The 18,079-nt window shown below is 52.2% G+C and overlaps 1 protein-coding gene across 7 annotated transcripts in view; it reads right to left on the bottom strand.

Moving 5' to 3' along the window:
- Window positions 1-18,079, bottom strand: part of Grip2 (glutamate receptor interacting protein 2) — an 81,757-nt gene that overhangs the window by 37,023 nt on the left and 26,655 nt on the right. Inside the window, exon 1 of one of the 7 annotated variants that reach the window (XM_036180660.1) lies at window positions 9,675-9,814. The exons of the other annotated variants lie outside the window; for them this stretch is intronic. Within the exon in view, the coding sequence (XP_036036553.1) occupies window positions 9,675-9,729 (55 nt within the window). The 5' untranslated portion in view covers window positions 9,730-9,814. Of the gene's footprint in view, window positions 1-9,674; window positions 9,815-18,079 lie in introns of those variants that run through there. 7 annotated transcript variants of the gene reach the window in all.

Raw genomic sequence — 18,079 nt, 5'->3', positions numbered from 1 at the left:
CAGGCTTCCTTAGATGCTCTCCAGCTATGTTACACCTATTCGAGGTGTCCACACCCTCCCAATCTCCACGGTCCCTTACGTACAGTACCGCTAATGAAGAGGTCACTGGCTCGGGGTCTCAGGAGGGCAAAAAGCAAAACGCAACAGCCAGAGTGAAGGACAAGGAAGAGGTAAGTTCCAGAAGATACTCCACAGCTGACCCAGGCAGAATGGGAGTCTCCCACGACCTACTCCATCCAGCACCTGTTGTGGAAGCCCCACGTGGAGATGGCAAACCAAGGTCACAGTGAATCCCACATCTTTCCTTCCCCAAGACTAAGGGGTGAGCCAAAGCTGGAAACCAGGCCATCTGCCGGCAGCGCTAACCTGCCCAGAGTGCCTGGAAGCACACAGAAGTGCTCCCGTCAGCCCGTGTCCTGGGTAGTCCAGTACTGTGGACAGAAGGATCTCATGTTCAGAGGCCTGGCACTCCTGCTGCACCTAAGGAGTTTCTGGAGACTGGGGTGGGTCAGAGTGCCATAAACCAGAGCCTGGCCATGGTAGAGGCAACTTCTACAGGTTCCCCCTCGCATAGGCTCCATGCTTCCCTCAATGCCAGCAATTACGGGAGAAGGCAAGAGGGTCCAACCAAGTAGGGCCTTCTCTAAACCTCAGACCCTCCTCTAAAACATGGGTGAAGAAGTGTGTGCTCTTGCAGTGTTTGGTTGAGAAGTTCAGGGTGTGGGGCACAGAAAGGTGGTTGGTGTAGGTTTGTACATCCATAATCCTACCCCACTGCGGTTTGCTCTTCCATTCAGGACTTCACTAAGCACCTCGGACCTCACTCAAAACAGTTACTAAGCCCCTCATACCTGATTCATAACAGTTACTAAACACTTAGTACTGCATGCAGAGGACATTTACTAAGCCCCTAGTACTTCAATCAGAGGACATTTACCAAGAATTTAGTGCCTATCAGAAACTAAGCTGGATCTGCTGTTCTGTAATGAGTGAAGCAGACAGACCCCATACTTCCAGAGCTCCCCAACTAAGAGAGACCAGAGAGAGGAATCAAGAAAATACACATTCAAGGTTGTGTTGGACATGGGAATGATGCTGAGTGAGGAACTCAGGGAAAGTGGTCAGGAAGAGCCCCTTCGCAGAGGTGATCTTTAGGCTGAGACACAGATGAAAAGAGGCAAGGAGGAAGGTTCTGGGCACGCAGGGGGACCGTGCTTATGGTGGCTGGGGGCAGACAGGATCTAGGACCTCAGGGATGCAGATCCAAAGGGCCCTGGGAGGAGAGCTGGACTGTGTTCTAGTTTGAAGGGAGCCATAAGAGGGTCCACCTGTTTTCAATGACAGCCACATAGGGTACAAGGGACTGGATGGCTTGGGGACTGTGGGGGAAGCGACCAGAGGGGAAAATGAGTCAGTTGCCTCAGAGGCTGGAGACTTGGATCCCAGGCCCCTTCCTGCTCTGTGCCTCATTCTCCTCTTTGGGCACATTAAAGCTTTTCTCACAAAGGCCAGTAGCATATATTTGGAGACCTGCCAGGCAGGAGAGGTTAGAAAGTGGGAGTTGGGAGATGTAGGGGGTGTATACATTTATAATCCCAGCACTTAGAAGGCTGGAGAGGAATTGCCATGAGTTCAAGGGCAGCCTGGGCTAGACAGCAAGATCTGTTCTCTGATGGAGAGAAGGAAGGGACTGAGGGGAGGGCGGGGCTGTTGCAAAGTAGGAAGAAAGAGGAAGACAGGGCAGAGAGACAACTGGCCCATCACACTGGAAGATGGGTACCCAAGTTCCTGCTTGACTCTCTTGAGCAACAAATGTTATGACTGTGGCAGATGGGAAGAAAGTGGCAGCCTGGCTGGAGTGTGGTGGAAGGGGTAAAAGGAGGCAGTGTTTACAGGAATAATCTGTCATCCAGTGTTCCAGCACCTGGTCAGACTCCTGAAAGATAACGATATCTACATCCTCCTCAAACCTGGCCCTGGGAGTCTCCTGCCATGAGGAAGCAGGGTGAGGCTCTCTGCCTGCCCTGATGGGACCTGACAAGGCCACAGAGCCTGCCAACCTGCAGCTCCCTGTACAGACCAGAGGTTGAGCTGCCTCAAGAGCACGTGTTCTGAATGGAGGGACCTTGTGCCCTTGGAACCTGAGGTATAAGAAATAAATAGCCTTCTCCAGTGGCATGTTAAGAACATTGTTCTGGAAACACTGGGCAGCCAGAAGAGTATGGAGAGAGAGAGGTCAGCTTAGGGTCTTAGAAAATAACTAAATGGACAGAGTCCCTGGGAGCAGGAGATGGCTTCAGCTGACCTTAGTCAATGCACCACCCCACATTCTCCTGTCCTTTGGGACCATTTTGCCCCTGTAGACAAACTTGGGACCATTAGCCTCTCTTCTCCCTTCCCTTTTACTACCCTTCCAAACAACAACAACAACAACAAAATCAAAACTTGAATCATGTCAACATGAAAAAATATTAGGCCAGGAGTGGAGAGATCCAGGTCTGAGGCCCAGCTCAGCTCACCAAGGACCTACTGTGTGCTAAAAGCAGAACCCACGCTGGAGCGTCAGCATCTTTCTCAGGATGGGTCACACTCAGGGTGCCACAGAGGATGTAAACCCACAGAGGTGAGGTGGGAAGGGCATTGCCAGCAGTGGAGGTGGCCAGCACAGAGTGCAGGAGGTGCCCAGAGTGTGTAAGAGAAGCTCTCACCAGCATGGCTGGGTCTGAGGTCATGAGCAGGCAGGTGTGCCGGGCAGATGGGTGTGGGGCAAAGGACACTAAGGGTCTCATTCCTGGCACTAAGGTTGCTATGTAGGTAACATAGGGAGGACAGGCTCCAGAGGACACCTCAGTGTGCTGGGAAGGACAGGAGCAGTTGCTTTGTGAGGCAGTGCTTGGGCATCTGCATTCTAAATCTGGCTGTCGGGGGCAGAGAGCAAAGGCTGAGCACAGGGTGCTTGTAGGGGAAGCACATGCATCTGGGTCAGCCAGGGTCCTGACTCCCACCCCTGCATCAGGTCATCACTCTCTGTCCAAGTGCAAATGCCCTAAATAGGGGCCAGGGGCCAGCATTTATTAAGCACCTACTGGATATGCCATACTACATGTACAGTGTCTCATGGATTCTTTCAAAGAGCCTCATGAAGTGGGTTGTGCTGCTGCCATTTTTAAAAAGAGGAGAAACTGGGTCCCAAGGAGAGGAAAGATGTGGCCCAGCATGCACAGCTTAGGTGGCTGAGGATCAGAATCAGCTGCTTCCTTCTTGGGCCCTCTATGAAGATACAGTCCTCTGCCTAAGATGTTCTCATTCCCATCCTCACTCTGGCTTCCACCTGTTCCTCTCAGTAGCCATCCCTTGACTGCACTAGCAGGTTCTCACTGCCTTCTTTCAGCCTTCCTTCCCTTCACTGGCCCTGTTCTTTCCTCTTAGTGGGAGATCCTTCACTGCCTCAGGCCCAGAGGCTCTATATGCAGGAAGTGCCATTCCAGTGTGGCTGAGTGACTAAGACATAAATAATTAAGATGCATGATCTCAGAACTGCTATCATTCTAGAATTTCTATCCCATAAGGGACACCTCCACAGAGAGCTCGCTCCCTGCCTCCTGGACAGCCTGTCTTGCACTGGAACATCCACTGAGTAAGAAGCACACTCGATTCCTCACTGGAGTCAATGCAGCCTCTGGCCTGGCAGTAAGAGCCACAGCTCTGCGTTGGATGTGGCTTCACTAACCCCTGTGTATGGCTGGACCACCACTAGCCACCCACCTGCCATTCTGAGACCTCCTCCGGGAGGATTCTCCACCAATGGGGAGGAGGAAACAAGGCAAAGCATGGACCGCGCCAGAGAGACATCTTCTATACCCAGTGCTAGCAGTACATAGAAGGGGAAACTGAGACTCTAAGAGAATGAAAACACAAACTTGCAGCACTGGCCACATCAGTTGGCTTCTTCCAGCCCTTCCATACTCCAAACTGTACCTCACCTTCTGTGATATTACCTCTGCCTCTATGAGGTTGGGATAACAGTTCCATTTGACAGGTGAGGGAATAAGCCACAGTTTGATGTGCACGTGATCCCCAAAGGGCTTCACTGGGCTGGCATGGCCCTACTTGGTTTTGTGTCCTTTTGGTGGATTTGAACCTGGAAGGAGAGCTCTGTAGCTGATGACAGCTGGTGGCTGCTATGTGAGGGTGCAAAAAGGACCACCAGGGAGCTCTTACACCTATGTCAAGGAGTATCTATCCCTGGAGAGGTTGGAACTTGTAGGAACCATTGTCTGAGGCAGGGGCTGGAGCCTGTGATTTCTGGGTCATTCCTGATGCCTGACAGGTAAGGGTCCCACACTTGAGCTGTGGCTCACCAGGAGTGTTGTGAATGGAAGGATTCAAACCTGGGCAACTCCCCCTCTGTTCTGGCACAAACACTTTAAGAGAACCCAGCTCCCAGCCTTAGCACCATAGTCTCCCAGACATGCCTGTTCCTAGTACTCTCTGTCCTGGAAGTCTTTCCACACAACTCTGCTGTCCTGTCCCCTGGGAAGCTTACCTCCTCCCTAAGGTCTTTCCTGCTGGCTGGATGCTCACACTCTTCCTTGTCTAACTAACCCCCAAAGAGCTTTGTCAAGACAAGTAACAAAGAGTAAAGAGCATTCTGGGGCCTTCTGGAAGCTCTGAACTCAACCCGGACACCCCCACCTCAGACCAGCTGGATGTCTTTGAGTAGAAATGATTTTGGCCTTCCCGTGTGTAAAATGGGGTCCATATGTGGGCCAGAACAGGATGGGGAGGGTCTGTGGTCTGGAATAGCTGTGGGGCAGCTTCAGCTCAGCCTCAGTCAGTCTGGGGTCCCTTCATCTCCATCCCCAGATTATAAACCCCAAGTGACCTGTAGCTGCCTCCTTGCCTCAAACATATCCATTCTGTAAAGGACCCCGCCCCCGATTCTGTGAAGGACAAGGACCTCGTCCAAGGTCGTCCCTTGGGGACTCCAGCTGCCCCAGTTGTGCAGCAATCAGAGCTGGCTGGCTCTGTGCCGCCACGTCCGCCCACCTGCCCGCATCTGCTCTGAGTCACTGATACCTCGGCCAAAACAGGAATGCGGGGGCCTCAGAAACAAGGTTAGCCCAAGGGCACTGTGTGGGTAAATGAGGGGTTGTGGTGAGGAGCTTTTATTTCTAAGAGGGCAGGACCACGACACAGAAGGGAAACTGAGGCCAGAGAGAGCTGGATTGCCCACGGACCTGCAGGGAGTTGGGGGTCGGGTCTGTCCAGGCCTTCTGACTGATAGATGTTCTTTCCGCCCCATCAGACCAGCAGTGAAGGAGGCAGGGCTAGCAGCCTTCACAATTATCTGGGCAATTAAAGCAGGCAGATGGTCCTGCCGGACTGAGCATTCAAGCTGACAAACGGAGACAGCACGGGGCATTAGCTGATGAGATCAGCACAGGTTCCGGGGACAGCGATGTGAGCAAGGTGGGTAGGCGGAGGCACATTTCACCCAGTGTGTGCTAGGCAAGGGCGGGCTATGACTGGCTCTGCCCCTTCTATGCGGCTCATGCACTGCAGGCTCCGAGTCCCAGCTGAGTCTGTACTCCACAAAAGGGACACAGACAGGAGTGGGTGTGGCAGAGGCAGCGGCCAGGCATGGGCAGTACTAGTTAAATGAAGCAGCCAGCAGCTTCAGGGCCCATCAAGGCTGCCAAGATCCCCTGGCAGAGCTATAGAAGATAGAGAACCTCAGTGATGCTCGAAAAGCCAGGCCAGCTGTGCATGTGAGGACACAGTGGGGACATCACAGAAAGGACACTGCTCCCAGCAGATGCATGAGCTCACTGACCACTGAGGAATGAGATGCCCTGGCAAGATGCTTGGGATGGGTAGTTATCCTGCCCGGGCAGACTCAGACTCTACCATTTCCTACACATCTGGCTTTTTGTTGTTGTTGTTGTTGTTTTGGTTTTTCAATACAGGGTTTCTCTGTGTAGTTTTGTGCCTGTCCTGGATCTCTCTCTGTAGACCAGGCTGACCTCGAACTCACAGAGATCCACTTGCCTCTGCCTCCTGAGTGCTGGGATTACAGGCGTGCACCACCACCGCCCAGCCACATCAGGCTTTTGAAAGTCACTTCTTATTTGAGCCTCAGTTTCCCCAGGTGCAGTGTGGGCAATTTAGACCCCCAAGCCCTCAAGGAATACAAGGAAGTACTTGTCAAGAACCCAGTGTGGTAGCTGACACTCTGCAAAGGACACAGAACAAGGCAAAGCTTCACAGCAGCCTGCCAGGGCTCCGTGATTCTGGAACAATCCCTGGATGACTTTATCCCTGGCACAGTCTCTAAAACACCTGGTGTCCCAGACCAAGAAGAGGGCAGAAGCCCAGGAAAGAGGGACCAGTGGATGGGCACTGGAGGGAAGGAACATGCTTGAGTTGGGGGTCAGAAATGAGCCTCTTGCTTCTGTGGGGAATGAGAGAGGCTGTATAAGAAATGCAAGGAGTCGGCTGTGGTGACCAAGGTGGGTTCTGGGGAGCCTCCTTCTTCAGGGGTAGGAAGGAGGAAGAAGTCATGATGTGTGGACAAATCCGCAGATGATAATGTCCTTCCTGCTCCATGTCCCCTTAAGACTTTGGGCAGTACTTGGTACACAAAGGGTGCTCAATAAATGTTGAATGAGGCAGGGGCAGTATACCCTGTGTCAGCATCTATTGATTTTGTGCTCCACAGCCCTGTTTGCACAAGCTGTCCTCTCTGTTACTTACTAGCAAATCCCTACTTCGAGCCCCTGCCTCCCCCAGCCTTTCTCTCAAAACCATCGACTCCTTCTCCAGACACTAATTGGACCCTCAGATTTCAGTTGAGGAATATTGTTGTGGGACATTTGTACACTGTGTGAAGATGCATTTCTGTGATTGGTGTAATAAAAAGTGGAATGGCCAACATCTAGGCAGGAGGTATAGGCGGGATTTCTGGGGAGAGAAAGGAAGAGGCACGCAAGAGATGCTAGGAGACACGGAGAGGAAACAGGAGGTGCAAGATGGAAGAGAGGTAATGCCATATGATACCACATAGATTAATATAAATGGGTTAATTTAAGTTATAAAAGCTATTTAGCAACAAGCCTAAGCTATAGGTCAAACTTTCATAATAAATAAAAAGTCTCCGTGTCATTACTGGGGAGCTGACTGGCAGGGTAGAGAAAGACTCGAGTTACAGAATATGCTATGGGTCTCCTATGGCCCTGCAGCCTGTGACTCCCACCGTCAAGCACTCAAAGAATGAGGCACTTAGAGGTCTTATTCAGAAAAGATGAGAAACAGGAAGACCCATTGAAAGCATGGTTGGAGCACACATGGGATGGCTCAGTGGGTAAGGAGCCTTGCCTACGAGCCTGACCGGAGTTTGATTCTTGGGACACACATGGTGGAAAGAGACAACCAACTCCTGTAAGTTGTACTCCGACCTCCACACATACACCATGGCCCATGTGAGCACAGACACTAACTAAAAGGTAAACAGATAACAATAGAACAACAAAACCATGGGCTGAAGGTAAGGACACATGTCCCCAGACATTAAAATAAAACCTTGAAGGACTAGAGAGATGGATCAGTGGTTAAGAGTGTGTTCTGATCCTGTGGAGGGAAACAGAGGAGCCAGGTTTGGTTCCCAGAATCCATGTCAGGTAGCTAGCTCACAATCACCTGTAATTCCAGTTCAAGGGATCTGACACCCTCTTCCGGCCTCTGTGGGCACTTACATGCACACAGTACACAAATATAACATAAAATAAATCAATCAATCTTAAAAATATAAAGCCTTGACTATGAAGCTAGGGGAACCTCTTGCTTCCCACCAAGGCCTCAGGGGTCCTCCCTCAAGTAATAGCTCCATGCAATGGTGTGCAGCTCTGTGTCTCCCAGAGAGCACCTCTTAATGGCAGAAGCCAGGCCATGCCTTCACACAGTAGGTCCTCAGCCAGCCAGGATACATGTTGTTTGTTTTATGTTCTTTGTCTTCTTCTCCACAGGGAGCTTAACGTTCAAGGGCATCACCACTGTGGGGTGGAGGTGTAATGTGGAAGAGGGTGGGAAGACAAACTTTTCAAGAGCCTGCTATGTGCTAGGCCCTGTTCCAGACTCTTAAGTTACAATCTGAAAAGGATGGTTTTTCTTGGTCACCCTCTACAGCTGAAGAAACTGAGATCTGACAGTTGTCTATAGCAACACAGAGAGTGAGATTTGAACCCAGGTCTGTCTAGGCAGATACAAGTACTTCCTGGTGTCCAAAAAGCACAAGCGCATCCTCTCTCCAGATCTCAGGGTCTTCCACAGAGAGCAGCCCTGAGATGTGGTCACCTATCCCATCTACAGGATCCTCAGGACCCATGGATCTGAGCAACAGCCTTGAGGAGGCAGACTTCTGGGGGCCCAGCAGAGAGTTCCTGGGTAACCCTGTTCCTGATGCCTCTGTCCCTGCCGGGACCTCTAGTAGACTCCAGCTGCCCACAGGCTAGAATAGGTCCTGGAACCCTCTGCTACCTCATGAACCCACTACCCCTTGGCCACTTTGAGGGGAGCAGCCCCATCTCACACAGGTCCTTCAAATGCTAATAAAATGTTTGCCAACCGTGCAGCTGTGGATCAGCTGTGTGGCCTAAGGGCAAGTTCCTTAACCTCTCTGGACCTCAGTTTTCTGCTATATACCAAGGTAAGGGTGTACTGGTATTGAGAGGTGCAGTGGGGACTAAATGAAGAAAGGCCTTCTCTGACACACACTGGCATCGATAAGGTCTGAGCCTGTTGCTAACAGTGTAGTTATTCTTAGTTCTCAGCCTGAAGCCCAGGACCACGAATCCCTGCCATCCTCATCCCCTGTGTTATAGATGGAAAATGGAAGGGCAGTCACAGGTGATGTCTAGGGTCACACAGACTCTGGGGCTTTAACACTCAGCTCCACACTGTCCTCCTCAGCCCACTGCAACCTGTCCCCACCTGAGGCCATTCTTCTTCTCCAGGGGGCTATACCTGTGCCAGGGATGGGACCAGTGGAAGCCAGGGTTCAGAGTTGACTTAGCCTGGATCAGAGCCAAGCCCAGGCTTTGCCCTCAGCCCAGCCTGCAGCAGAGGTGTGAATGCATGCATATTCTCTCCCCGCTCCCCAGCCTGCCCCAACTACAGCACAGTCCCATAGTCTGAACAGGAAGGAAAGAAAAGCTCTTTGGAGACACATCCCATGAGGGGTGGGGATGAGAAGCTCAGAAAAGTGAAGATACTGAACGACACTGAAAGGGGCCCTTGAACAAAGCCAGTGAGGACGGGAGAGGGCAGGTGTGGGTAAATAGGACAGAGATGACGGGAGAGACATAAGGATAGCCATCAGGGCAGGGAGGAGGGCCAGGGAGAGGGAGAGACCCCCAGGGGACCAGACAAAGAGCGCTGGGGTGGAGAGAGAGGAAGGTATCCAGAACACAGGGAGATGGGGCCCCAGAGAAGGATGCAGAGAAATGAACAACTGACTGGAGAAGAGACCCAGATTCTAGGCCCCAGGAGGAATGCCACAGAGACACCCCAAGCACCCAGACAAAAGCAAGCTAGGAGACAGACATGAGGACCTCCAGTAGAGAGGGAGCCTCCCGCAGTGGCTCCCTCAGCACCCCACAGCAGCCTCTGTTCGGTACCTTTGGGCCTCCGCCTCACCACGCCCAGCCGCCACTTGAGTGACACCGCCAGCATCACTACTGCCCGCCAGTACGTCCCAGGCCGGGAGCCCCGCAGCCGCCCCGCAGTCTCAGAGCTCAGAGCCCGCGCCTCTGCGCTGCGCCCCAGCCGCCTGACTGGTGGAGGCTGGGCGCTCCCGGCCTCCTCCCTTCCCGAGTTGCTAAAATAGATAATCCTCCCCAGAGCCGGCGGCAAGGCCCTTCCTCCACAGCATGCGGGGCGCCAGAGCAGATCTATCTTCCCAAGTTCTGGCATGGGGAATCTATATTCAGCACACCCATCCTCTACTTCCTCTTCCCGCCAAAAGTGCTGCCTAGCCCACCCGGGTTTCTGCTCCGCTCCACCAGCATCCACCCCTCTTCCTCTGCCAGCTGTTGGGTGGGTTCTGTGAAACTTCTCTGCCTGCTTGCTTGGCCCTCAGATGCCCATCCTAGCTAGCTAGCTGCTGGAAGGACTGCCCTGCTGTGCCATAGCACAGATCACTGGCAACATGTCCCCAAACCCCGGTGGGTGCCTGAATGGATGGGGCAGGAGTCCACAGGGCCAGGTATTTGAAAAGAGCTCAGTAAACACATCATCTCTCCCTTCCCATTGGCTGGGCAGGCAGCATTACCCTTGGGGAAAATGAGGCAGAGTAGCAACTACCTGCTTGGGGTCAGAGCAAGCATGTGGCAGAAAGGGATTCCTGCCCTCTCCTCTAAGCTGGCTGCTTAGGCTCCCTCTTCATTTTTTAAACCTCTAGGATGGGTCAGGGCCCTCTCAGGAGGAGCCCAGAGGACTGCTCAGGAGTCGGGGCTGCAGAAGAAGCCTGCTTCAGAGTCAGCAGCAGTGAGGCCTTGATCCATGAGGTCGGTCCTCCCGCCAGGCCTGGATACCCAGTCTGCTCAAGGGCTGCTGCATTCCTGCCAGTAGCGGACAAAGTAGATGGGATGGAGGAGGGCACTGTGGGGTAAATAGAGCAGGTGATGAATAAAAAGCCCATGGAAGAAGGGTCCCAGAGGTCTCCCGGAAGGCTGATTCCTTATGGGCTGGGTTCGTCCTGGCTTGACTGGAATCAGGCTCTCAGCTGATTCTCTCTGGGAGGGGATTCCTGCTGAGTCAGGAAAGAGCACTGGTCAGGGAGGGCTGGGAGGCGTGAGGTCCTGGGTTCCTTATCCAACTCCGTGAGAGATTTTCTTCTTCCATCTTTGGGGTGTGCATGCTGGAGCCCTAAGTGGGCACAAGACTGCTTGGCTCTTCCTGCCACTGCCCCTATCATACTCCTCTACCCACAGAAGAGAGGCCTTGGCTCTTCCCAGACAACAAGGCTCCGACTTAGCCATCCAAACAGCAAGGGGAGAGATAAGAGAACTCAAGCCTTCGGGGATGAGCAGATCTGAGCTCAAACCAGCTCCATGTTTCCCTCTGAGCCCGATTCCCCATCTGACTAACAGGGCTAAGACTGCCTCTGAAGTGAGCGGCAGGAGCAGTGTGTACAGTTGAGTCTGGCATACCCGAGCTCAATAGCCAGTCAGCGGCAGCTGGTAGCATGATTATTCTCCACGGAGGCCACCCCTATGTGCAAATCACAGTGGAAGTCAAGGCAGGAAAATCAATAGCCTGTTGCCTCCCACAACCTATCTCATTTAATCTTTACAGTGCACCAGGATGGTCTGAGGAGCATTCCGCTTTTACAAATGAGGAACCTGAGGCTAGGAGAGATGCAGGACTCCACCAGGGTCACACAGCATGCAAGCGGTAGAACAAGGTCTCGATCTCAACTCTGAGCCTAGGTCAACTGCCACAACTGGGCCAAAGAGATGCCTTTGTCAAAAGCCCCATTGTGTGTCGTGTGTCCTGCCAGCTCAGTACAGGTACAAGAGGCTGCTTCACACTGGGATTATACCAACCGTCAGGTAACAGAGCTGGGACCAGAGTCGTGCCCCCCCCACCCCCACTGACTGTGTGCCAGCTGACAGTGGCAGTTAGAAACCACAGTAAATCGTTAGGACCCAGAGAGTGTTGAGGGTAGGATTCGAACACAGGACTGACTAACTCCCCTTAGCACACAAGATTTCCAGATCTCAAAAGACAGGTAGAAAGATCACAAAAGGATCCAGGGCAGCCTCTGCCAGCCATTCTGCCTCCTCCAGCCCTGCCTCAGCCTCACAAAGCCCTCAAGGCCCAGGGCCCCCACTTGCCTCCGGAAACAAATTAGCATCTCATCAGAGATGCCTTTAATCTTCTTGGCCTTTCCTTCCCCACAGTCCCAGTGGTGACATTTCTGCCACCTAGCTCTGTGGATATAAATAAGACCCAAGGCTGAGTCTGTGGAGGCAGCAAGGGGTGGGGGACCCTCTGTGCAACTCCCTCAGGCAGGGGGGGGGCGAGTATGTGGGCCATCCATCAGTCCCATCCCCCTTTTCATTCAACAAATATTTATTAGACATCATCTGTGTGCTGTCTCAGAGGCCCAGCAGTGAACAAAATGAAGGCTTTCTGGTGTTGGTGTTCTAGTGAGGAGAAAGAATAACAACCACATAATAAATAAGTACATGGTGTAACAGAAGGTGAAACCGAGCAAGGAGAAGGGTATCTCCCGGAAGTTTGTGTTGTCTCCCGGAAATCAGACTGTGGACTCTCACTGGCTTCTACAGGCTCAAAGGACCCCAGGGCTGACCTAAGGCTGGGCTAGGGAGGACATGTTGACTATCTTTCCTTGGTCCCAGCAATTAAGGAAGTGCACAAAGTCTGAGAGGGGAAGGTGGGAACGTCACCAAAGCTTGGCACCAGGCATCCACAACTGGAACAACAAAGCAGAAAGACTGGAAAACTGTAAGATACCATGCATGCATACGATGTCCCAAAGAAGGGGAAAGAGCCACAAACCCTTCCGGTCACTTGGGACAAATGCTGGTATAGAATGAGAACCTCGACTTCTGTTCCCAGCAAGATGTGTTTTAGGAGATGTGTCATAGGGAGGAACCAGAGCAAGCCGGTGGGGCCAAGACCGATTGGGAGGATGGGAAGACGGGGGAAATCTTGGGGCTGTGAGATGGGAGTGAAAGTCCTTCACTCGATCTGGCTGAAGCCTCTGCCAGCACCAGAGCAAAAGTTCCAGCATAGCTACCAACTGCTTAAGGCTTTTCTCCCTTCTTGGCCATGAACCTGCAATTTTCTAGGACTCCCAGCAGTGTAAACTGGAAGGGGAAGGACTAGTTCTGAATCCCTTGTGCAACCCTAGTGGCTTCTGGTTTTATCTTATCATATTATAACTCCACCCAGGGCACCTCCAGAGCCATCTCTCATATATCTTTTATAACAGCAAAGAGAGAAGGGGAGTTTGCAACCTTCTGAGATGTAGCTTAGGAGTCACCAAACTGGTATAAAGGGCTGATGCTGAGACCACCAATGTTTTCTACCCTTTGAGGCATCCCTACACATGGGTGTGTCCTACTTTTCCCTGCTCCCCCTTAGGAAGCACACCTCACACTTGGGTTTCCTTCATTTCTTTTGAGTGCCTCTCATTCTCTGAAGCGTTGTGCTTAACTCTATATTAAAATACATTAAAATAACATTTCCAACTCTGCCTCACTACACTGGTTAGCTCTGAAATTCTTCTCTGCCCGGAAGCCAAGGATCCTGGTTTGGCCTGAGCTGAGGTCCTTAAACATCTCCGGGTGCTCCTCAGGCGTGTGGGGTTGCAGTTGGAGCTGCGTCTCTGACCCCTTGCTCTGACAAGCACAATGTGACATCATTCTCTTTCAATCCTAAGATGTAGGATCAGGCACAGACTGGATGCCAGACAGTGGCAGGGAGCCTTCAAATCCCGAGGACCAGTGGGCACAATGCATGCACACAGGACATGGGGATGCATTAAAAGATACCTGGAGAACATTTCATGGGTAGATGACCTGGTTTACCCCAACAAAAGAGAGGAATTTTTCTAGAGAGACTGATCAGCTAGATGAGGTGCAGGGGCCTTGGCAGGATCCCAATGTGAATGAATCATGAATAGAAACATTTTGAAGACTACAGGATGTGTATGTGTGTGGGGAGAGGGGGTGGAGGTGGTGGTGGGGGCGACTTCACAAGGACCAAGCCAGAGATGATGTTAAGATTTTATAGTTAGCCGGGTGGTGGTGGCGCACGCCTTTAATCCCAGCACTCGGGAGGCAGAGCTAGGCGGATCTCTGTGAGTTAGAGGCCAGCCTGGTCTAAGGAGCGAGATCCAGGACAGGCACCAAAACTACACAAAGAAACCCTGTCTTGAAAAAAAAAATTTTATAGTTAATTCCTTTAGGTTGATGCCGTTATTGTAATTATCACTATGGGAAACAAAAAACCCTATTATCTGTTAAAGATATGGGGAAACAAAAACAACCCAACCCAACCAACCAACCAGCTCTGATTTGCCTGTAAAGTGCCTCAAGATGGTCCTGCCTTACAGGAAGGTGCCATTGGGAAGTAAAGGAAAATTTAAAAGTATGGAAATAAAAAAGGAGAGAGGAGGGTCATCAAAGCCACACTGGGAAGGTGACATTTGAAAAAAGCTAGAAGAGGAAGGGAGCCATGGTGGCAGGGCGGGGTGGGGGTGGGGTGGGGGTGGGGATGGGGTAGGGGCGGTGGTGGGGGTGGTTGCTGGGGATACAGGCTGAGCACAGAGTGTGAGGGGGCGGGGCAGTAGGGCTAGTAGACGGGCTAGAGGCAAGAAAGCTGGAGGTAAGGCAGAGCTCTCCAAGGGAGGGAGGGCGGGAGCAATGGCACAGGTGTTTGTAGCAGAAGGGGCCCACCTGCCCTGTGATTTAACAGTCCCTGAAATGGGGAACAGGGAGAAGAGCCTGTGCATCTTGGAAGACTGAGTGGCCAGATTGGCAGCTCCTTTCACTGGATCAGAAGCAGGTTCCCTGAGTTTAGCTGCCTGGGCCTCAGTTTCCCCCTTGACAACATAAACCACCATGAACTCAGTAATTATGGCTTGTACCTGTGGTATTTCTCAAATGCCATGCATGTCCTTAGAGATACTGAGAGGTTGTGTAGCCTTAAGAGGTAGGACCTTAGAGGAAGTAACATCGGGAGGGTGCATCCTCAGATAAGGCCAAACCCCACTCTTCCTGGTCTCCTGCTTCCTGCCCTGAGGTGAACAGCACTGCCTGTAGCCATCCTGTTCCAAGTCTTCAAAGGCCAGAATCTTGGGCCAGTCCTGAACCTCCAAACTGTGAGTCAGAAGTCTTGCCCTTTCTGTCAGATGATTGGCAGCTGACACAGGGACAGTTAGGAACCCATATGGACACAGGGCCATAAGCGTGCTCTGCTCCGAGTGTCAGCACAGAGAATGCCTTCACTGGCAGAACTCGGGGCCTTGTAGGCCTCAGGAGTCACTGCAGGTCATGGCTCTATGAGGTAACATCACCTCATAGGTGACGGCACCAAGGAAGTGATGTCACCTCACAAGCAATTGCACCCTGAGGTGACATTACCTCACAGGTGATTGGACCCTGAGGTGACATCACTTCACATATAATGACACCCACAAGAGAATGTCACCTTACAAGTGATGACACTCATAAGGTAGCATTGCTTCACAGGAAAGTGACTTCACCTTACAGGCCACAGTACTCATGAAGTGATGTCACCTGGGGTCCCCTGGGGAATTAAGGCAGGGGTTTTGATATGAGTCCTGGCCCAGGGCTAGAGCTCCTCCACCTATCTCTGCCCTGTAGGAAGGACTGGACACTGGCCATCAGAAAGAGAAAGTAAAGCTCCTGCATCACACAGCATTCAGAGGACAGAGAATTCCCAAAGCCCTTTACCCTCACCAGAGCCGCTGAGGCTACAGCTAGGAAGCAGCCCCCAGGGAGACAGACATCTCCCAGCAATTGACCCAGCCATCTCATGGCTCCTAGAGGGTCCTGAGCTCAGGATGAAAAAGACACCATTTGTTTTCATTGGGGACCAAGGCAGCTGGCTGACAGGTGCACCATAGGGCCACCTGCCAGGAAACAGGTGGCAAGCCTGTTAATATTCCTGGCATCGCCTTTATAGGCAATAATTAGGAGCGAACACTTGGGCAGTTGCCATTAGTGAAGATGCAGATTACGGCATGCTACACTTGGAAGAGATGGCCTGAGTGTGGTAGTTAGGGACCCTATGTACTACAGAGGAAGAGGCTGGGCCAGGCCGGGCTCCTCCTCCATCGGCTGCTCCTCCTGCCCTGTCCTAGGCTCCCTGGAGCACCTGAAGGGTTATAAGGAAAGGGCAGCCTGTTACCTGGGGAGGAGGTTTAGGCCCTGGATCCTCCAACGCTTGGCCACTTATGACATCCTCCAGGCCCTTCCCCATAGGTTAGGGTCTATCTATGGAATAACATAAGTGCTCCGTGAAACTATATCTGGCAAGGTGATGGTTAAGCATTCACTTCCACAATTTTCTCTGGGAAAAAAAAAAAATGGAGCTAGGAGTGAGTTACATCATGATGGCCATATACGCCAATTCTAGATCTTTACACACTTTTTCCTCTGACACCCGGTGAAGTGGAGACTGTGATTACCCTCGTGTCCCAAATGTGGGAACCAAGGCACCAGGGTGTGGACAAAGGGCCAGGGTCACTGAGAGAGAGAGTGCAACTGGATAGCCTGCCTCTGGCCCACTCTGTTGCTCTAAACGGACGCATCTTGTGGGCTGAGGAGATTCAGAGGAGGAGAGGCCTGGAGACATCTGGGGGTGGGATTGGGGGTGACCTTCTTCCAGGCACAGCTGTCTCCGCCTTCCTTGCTGGCTTCAGCATCAGGCTCTGTGCTCACCTCAGAGCCAGAGTGACCATGGCCCACAGAAGAGTGACTTCCCCAAGTTCTCCTGGCTGGGATGTGGCAAAGCAAGGAGTTGAGCCGGGCCCTGCTCTATGCTTGTGAAATATCCTTACTCACAGAGCTTTTGCTCAAAACCTTTGCCTCTGGGACTATTATTCATCTGCATCCTATAGCCAGAAATGGGCACAGGTGACCATCCTGTCCCAGGCGGCTGCCTATTGATAAGAACTGAGTTGGGATTAGAACCAGAATCTCTGACTCACAATCTAATGAGGAGGGGAGAGCAGCAGTGTGTGCAGCTGGGGGAGAAGGGCAGGGGAAACAGTCAGGGTGGGGGAATGGCTGGGAACAGGGGTATTAGCCCTTTCCACCAGCTGCTTCCTGCCAGTGTCTTGCCTGAGTCAGCCGATCCCTGCAGCACGTGTCCCCATCTAACCCCATCAGACAGTCACTCAAGATAGGGTGCAGCAGTACTGTCCAGGGCAGGAGTGAGAGGAGGCTGTGTTGGATGCATGGACCCTTTACAGGCATCTGAGTCACATGGGGTGGGGAGTTCCATTGTTCTGGAGCAAAGCTGTAGACCCCACACTCACTTGCACTATCATCCTTGGCAGCGACAGCAGGAGGGCTGTGGGCTAGACCCCATTGTCACTTCATTCTGACCCTGCAGGGGCATCCACACCCCTGACTTGCTTGAGTTTCTTGAGGCTTTGTATTTCTCTTTATGAAATAATTGCCAGTTTGCTTCTTCAAATGTATCAATGCTCAGTGTATTGGAAATAGGAAACACTGGCCTCCCCCTGGCCTCAAGACACTAACAAGCCGTGCAAGGCAGCACTTCCCCAGGCGCAGGCCACCTATAATCCAGCTGTGGAGTCAGTGCTCTGCTCTGACAGGACAGAACAGTCCTCAGCCCTGCACTGTCAGCACTTGAGGTGGGAGGGCTGTGAGCAGGAAGCTGTCTTGACATCAGAGTGCTGGCCACTGACAGGAGGCTGCCTGCACCCCTTCTCCAGGGCTTCATCCCCAAGGTGCCTTAGACGCCTGCAGGCCTTTTTACCAAATGTCCCCTGGGGCACCGTCACCCCCCAGTTGAGAAATGCTGGCTTAAATGGTGAGGGGTGTGTGTGTGTGTGTGTGTGTGTGTGTGTGTGTGTGTGTGTGTATGTGTGTGTTTGTGTATGTGTGTGTGTGTGTGTGTGTGTGTGTGTGTGTGTGTGTGTGTGTGTGTGTGTGTGTGTGTGTGTGTGTGTGTGTGTGTGTGTGTGTGTGTGTGTGCAGGTATCCCTGTGTGCACCTGTATATGTTTTATTCCTTGCCCACCTCCCTCACATCCCCTGGATCTGCAGGCATCTAAGTCTACCACCAGGTGCTGTCAACCATTGCTTTCAGAATACCTGCCAGATCTCCCTTCTTTAGAGCCGGGTCACAGAGCAGGCACACTGTCACTGAGCAGCAGTACCTGAAGGTGGCCATGGAAACCAAGAGACCCTCAGTACCACTGTCCATTTTGGGCTGAAGCTACCTTTGGTGCCCACCACTCCCTCTCACGGGCCTCTCCCCGCTCTTCCCAAGCT

The sequence above is a fragment of the Onychomys torridus genome, chromosome 3 (assembly GCF_903995425.1).
Source record: "Onychomys torridus chromosome 3, mOncTor1.1, whole genome shotgun sequence".
Taxonomy (NCBI): domain Eukaryota; kingdom Metazoa; phylum Chordata; class Mammalia; order Rodentia; family Cricetidae; genus Onychomys; species Onychomys torridus.
Note: the sequence above shows the minus strand (reverse complement) of the source record. Positions and strands in the feature narration are given on the sequence as shown.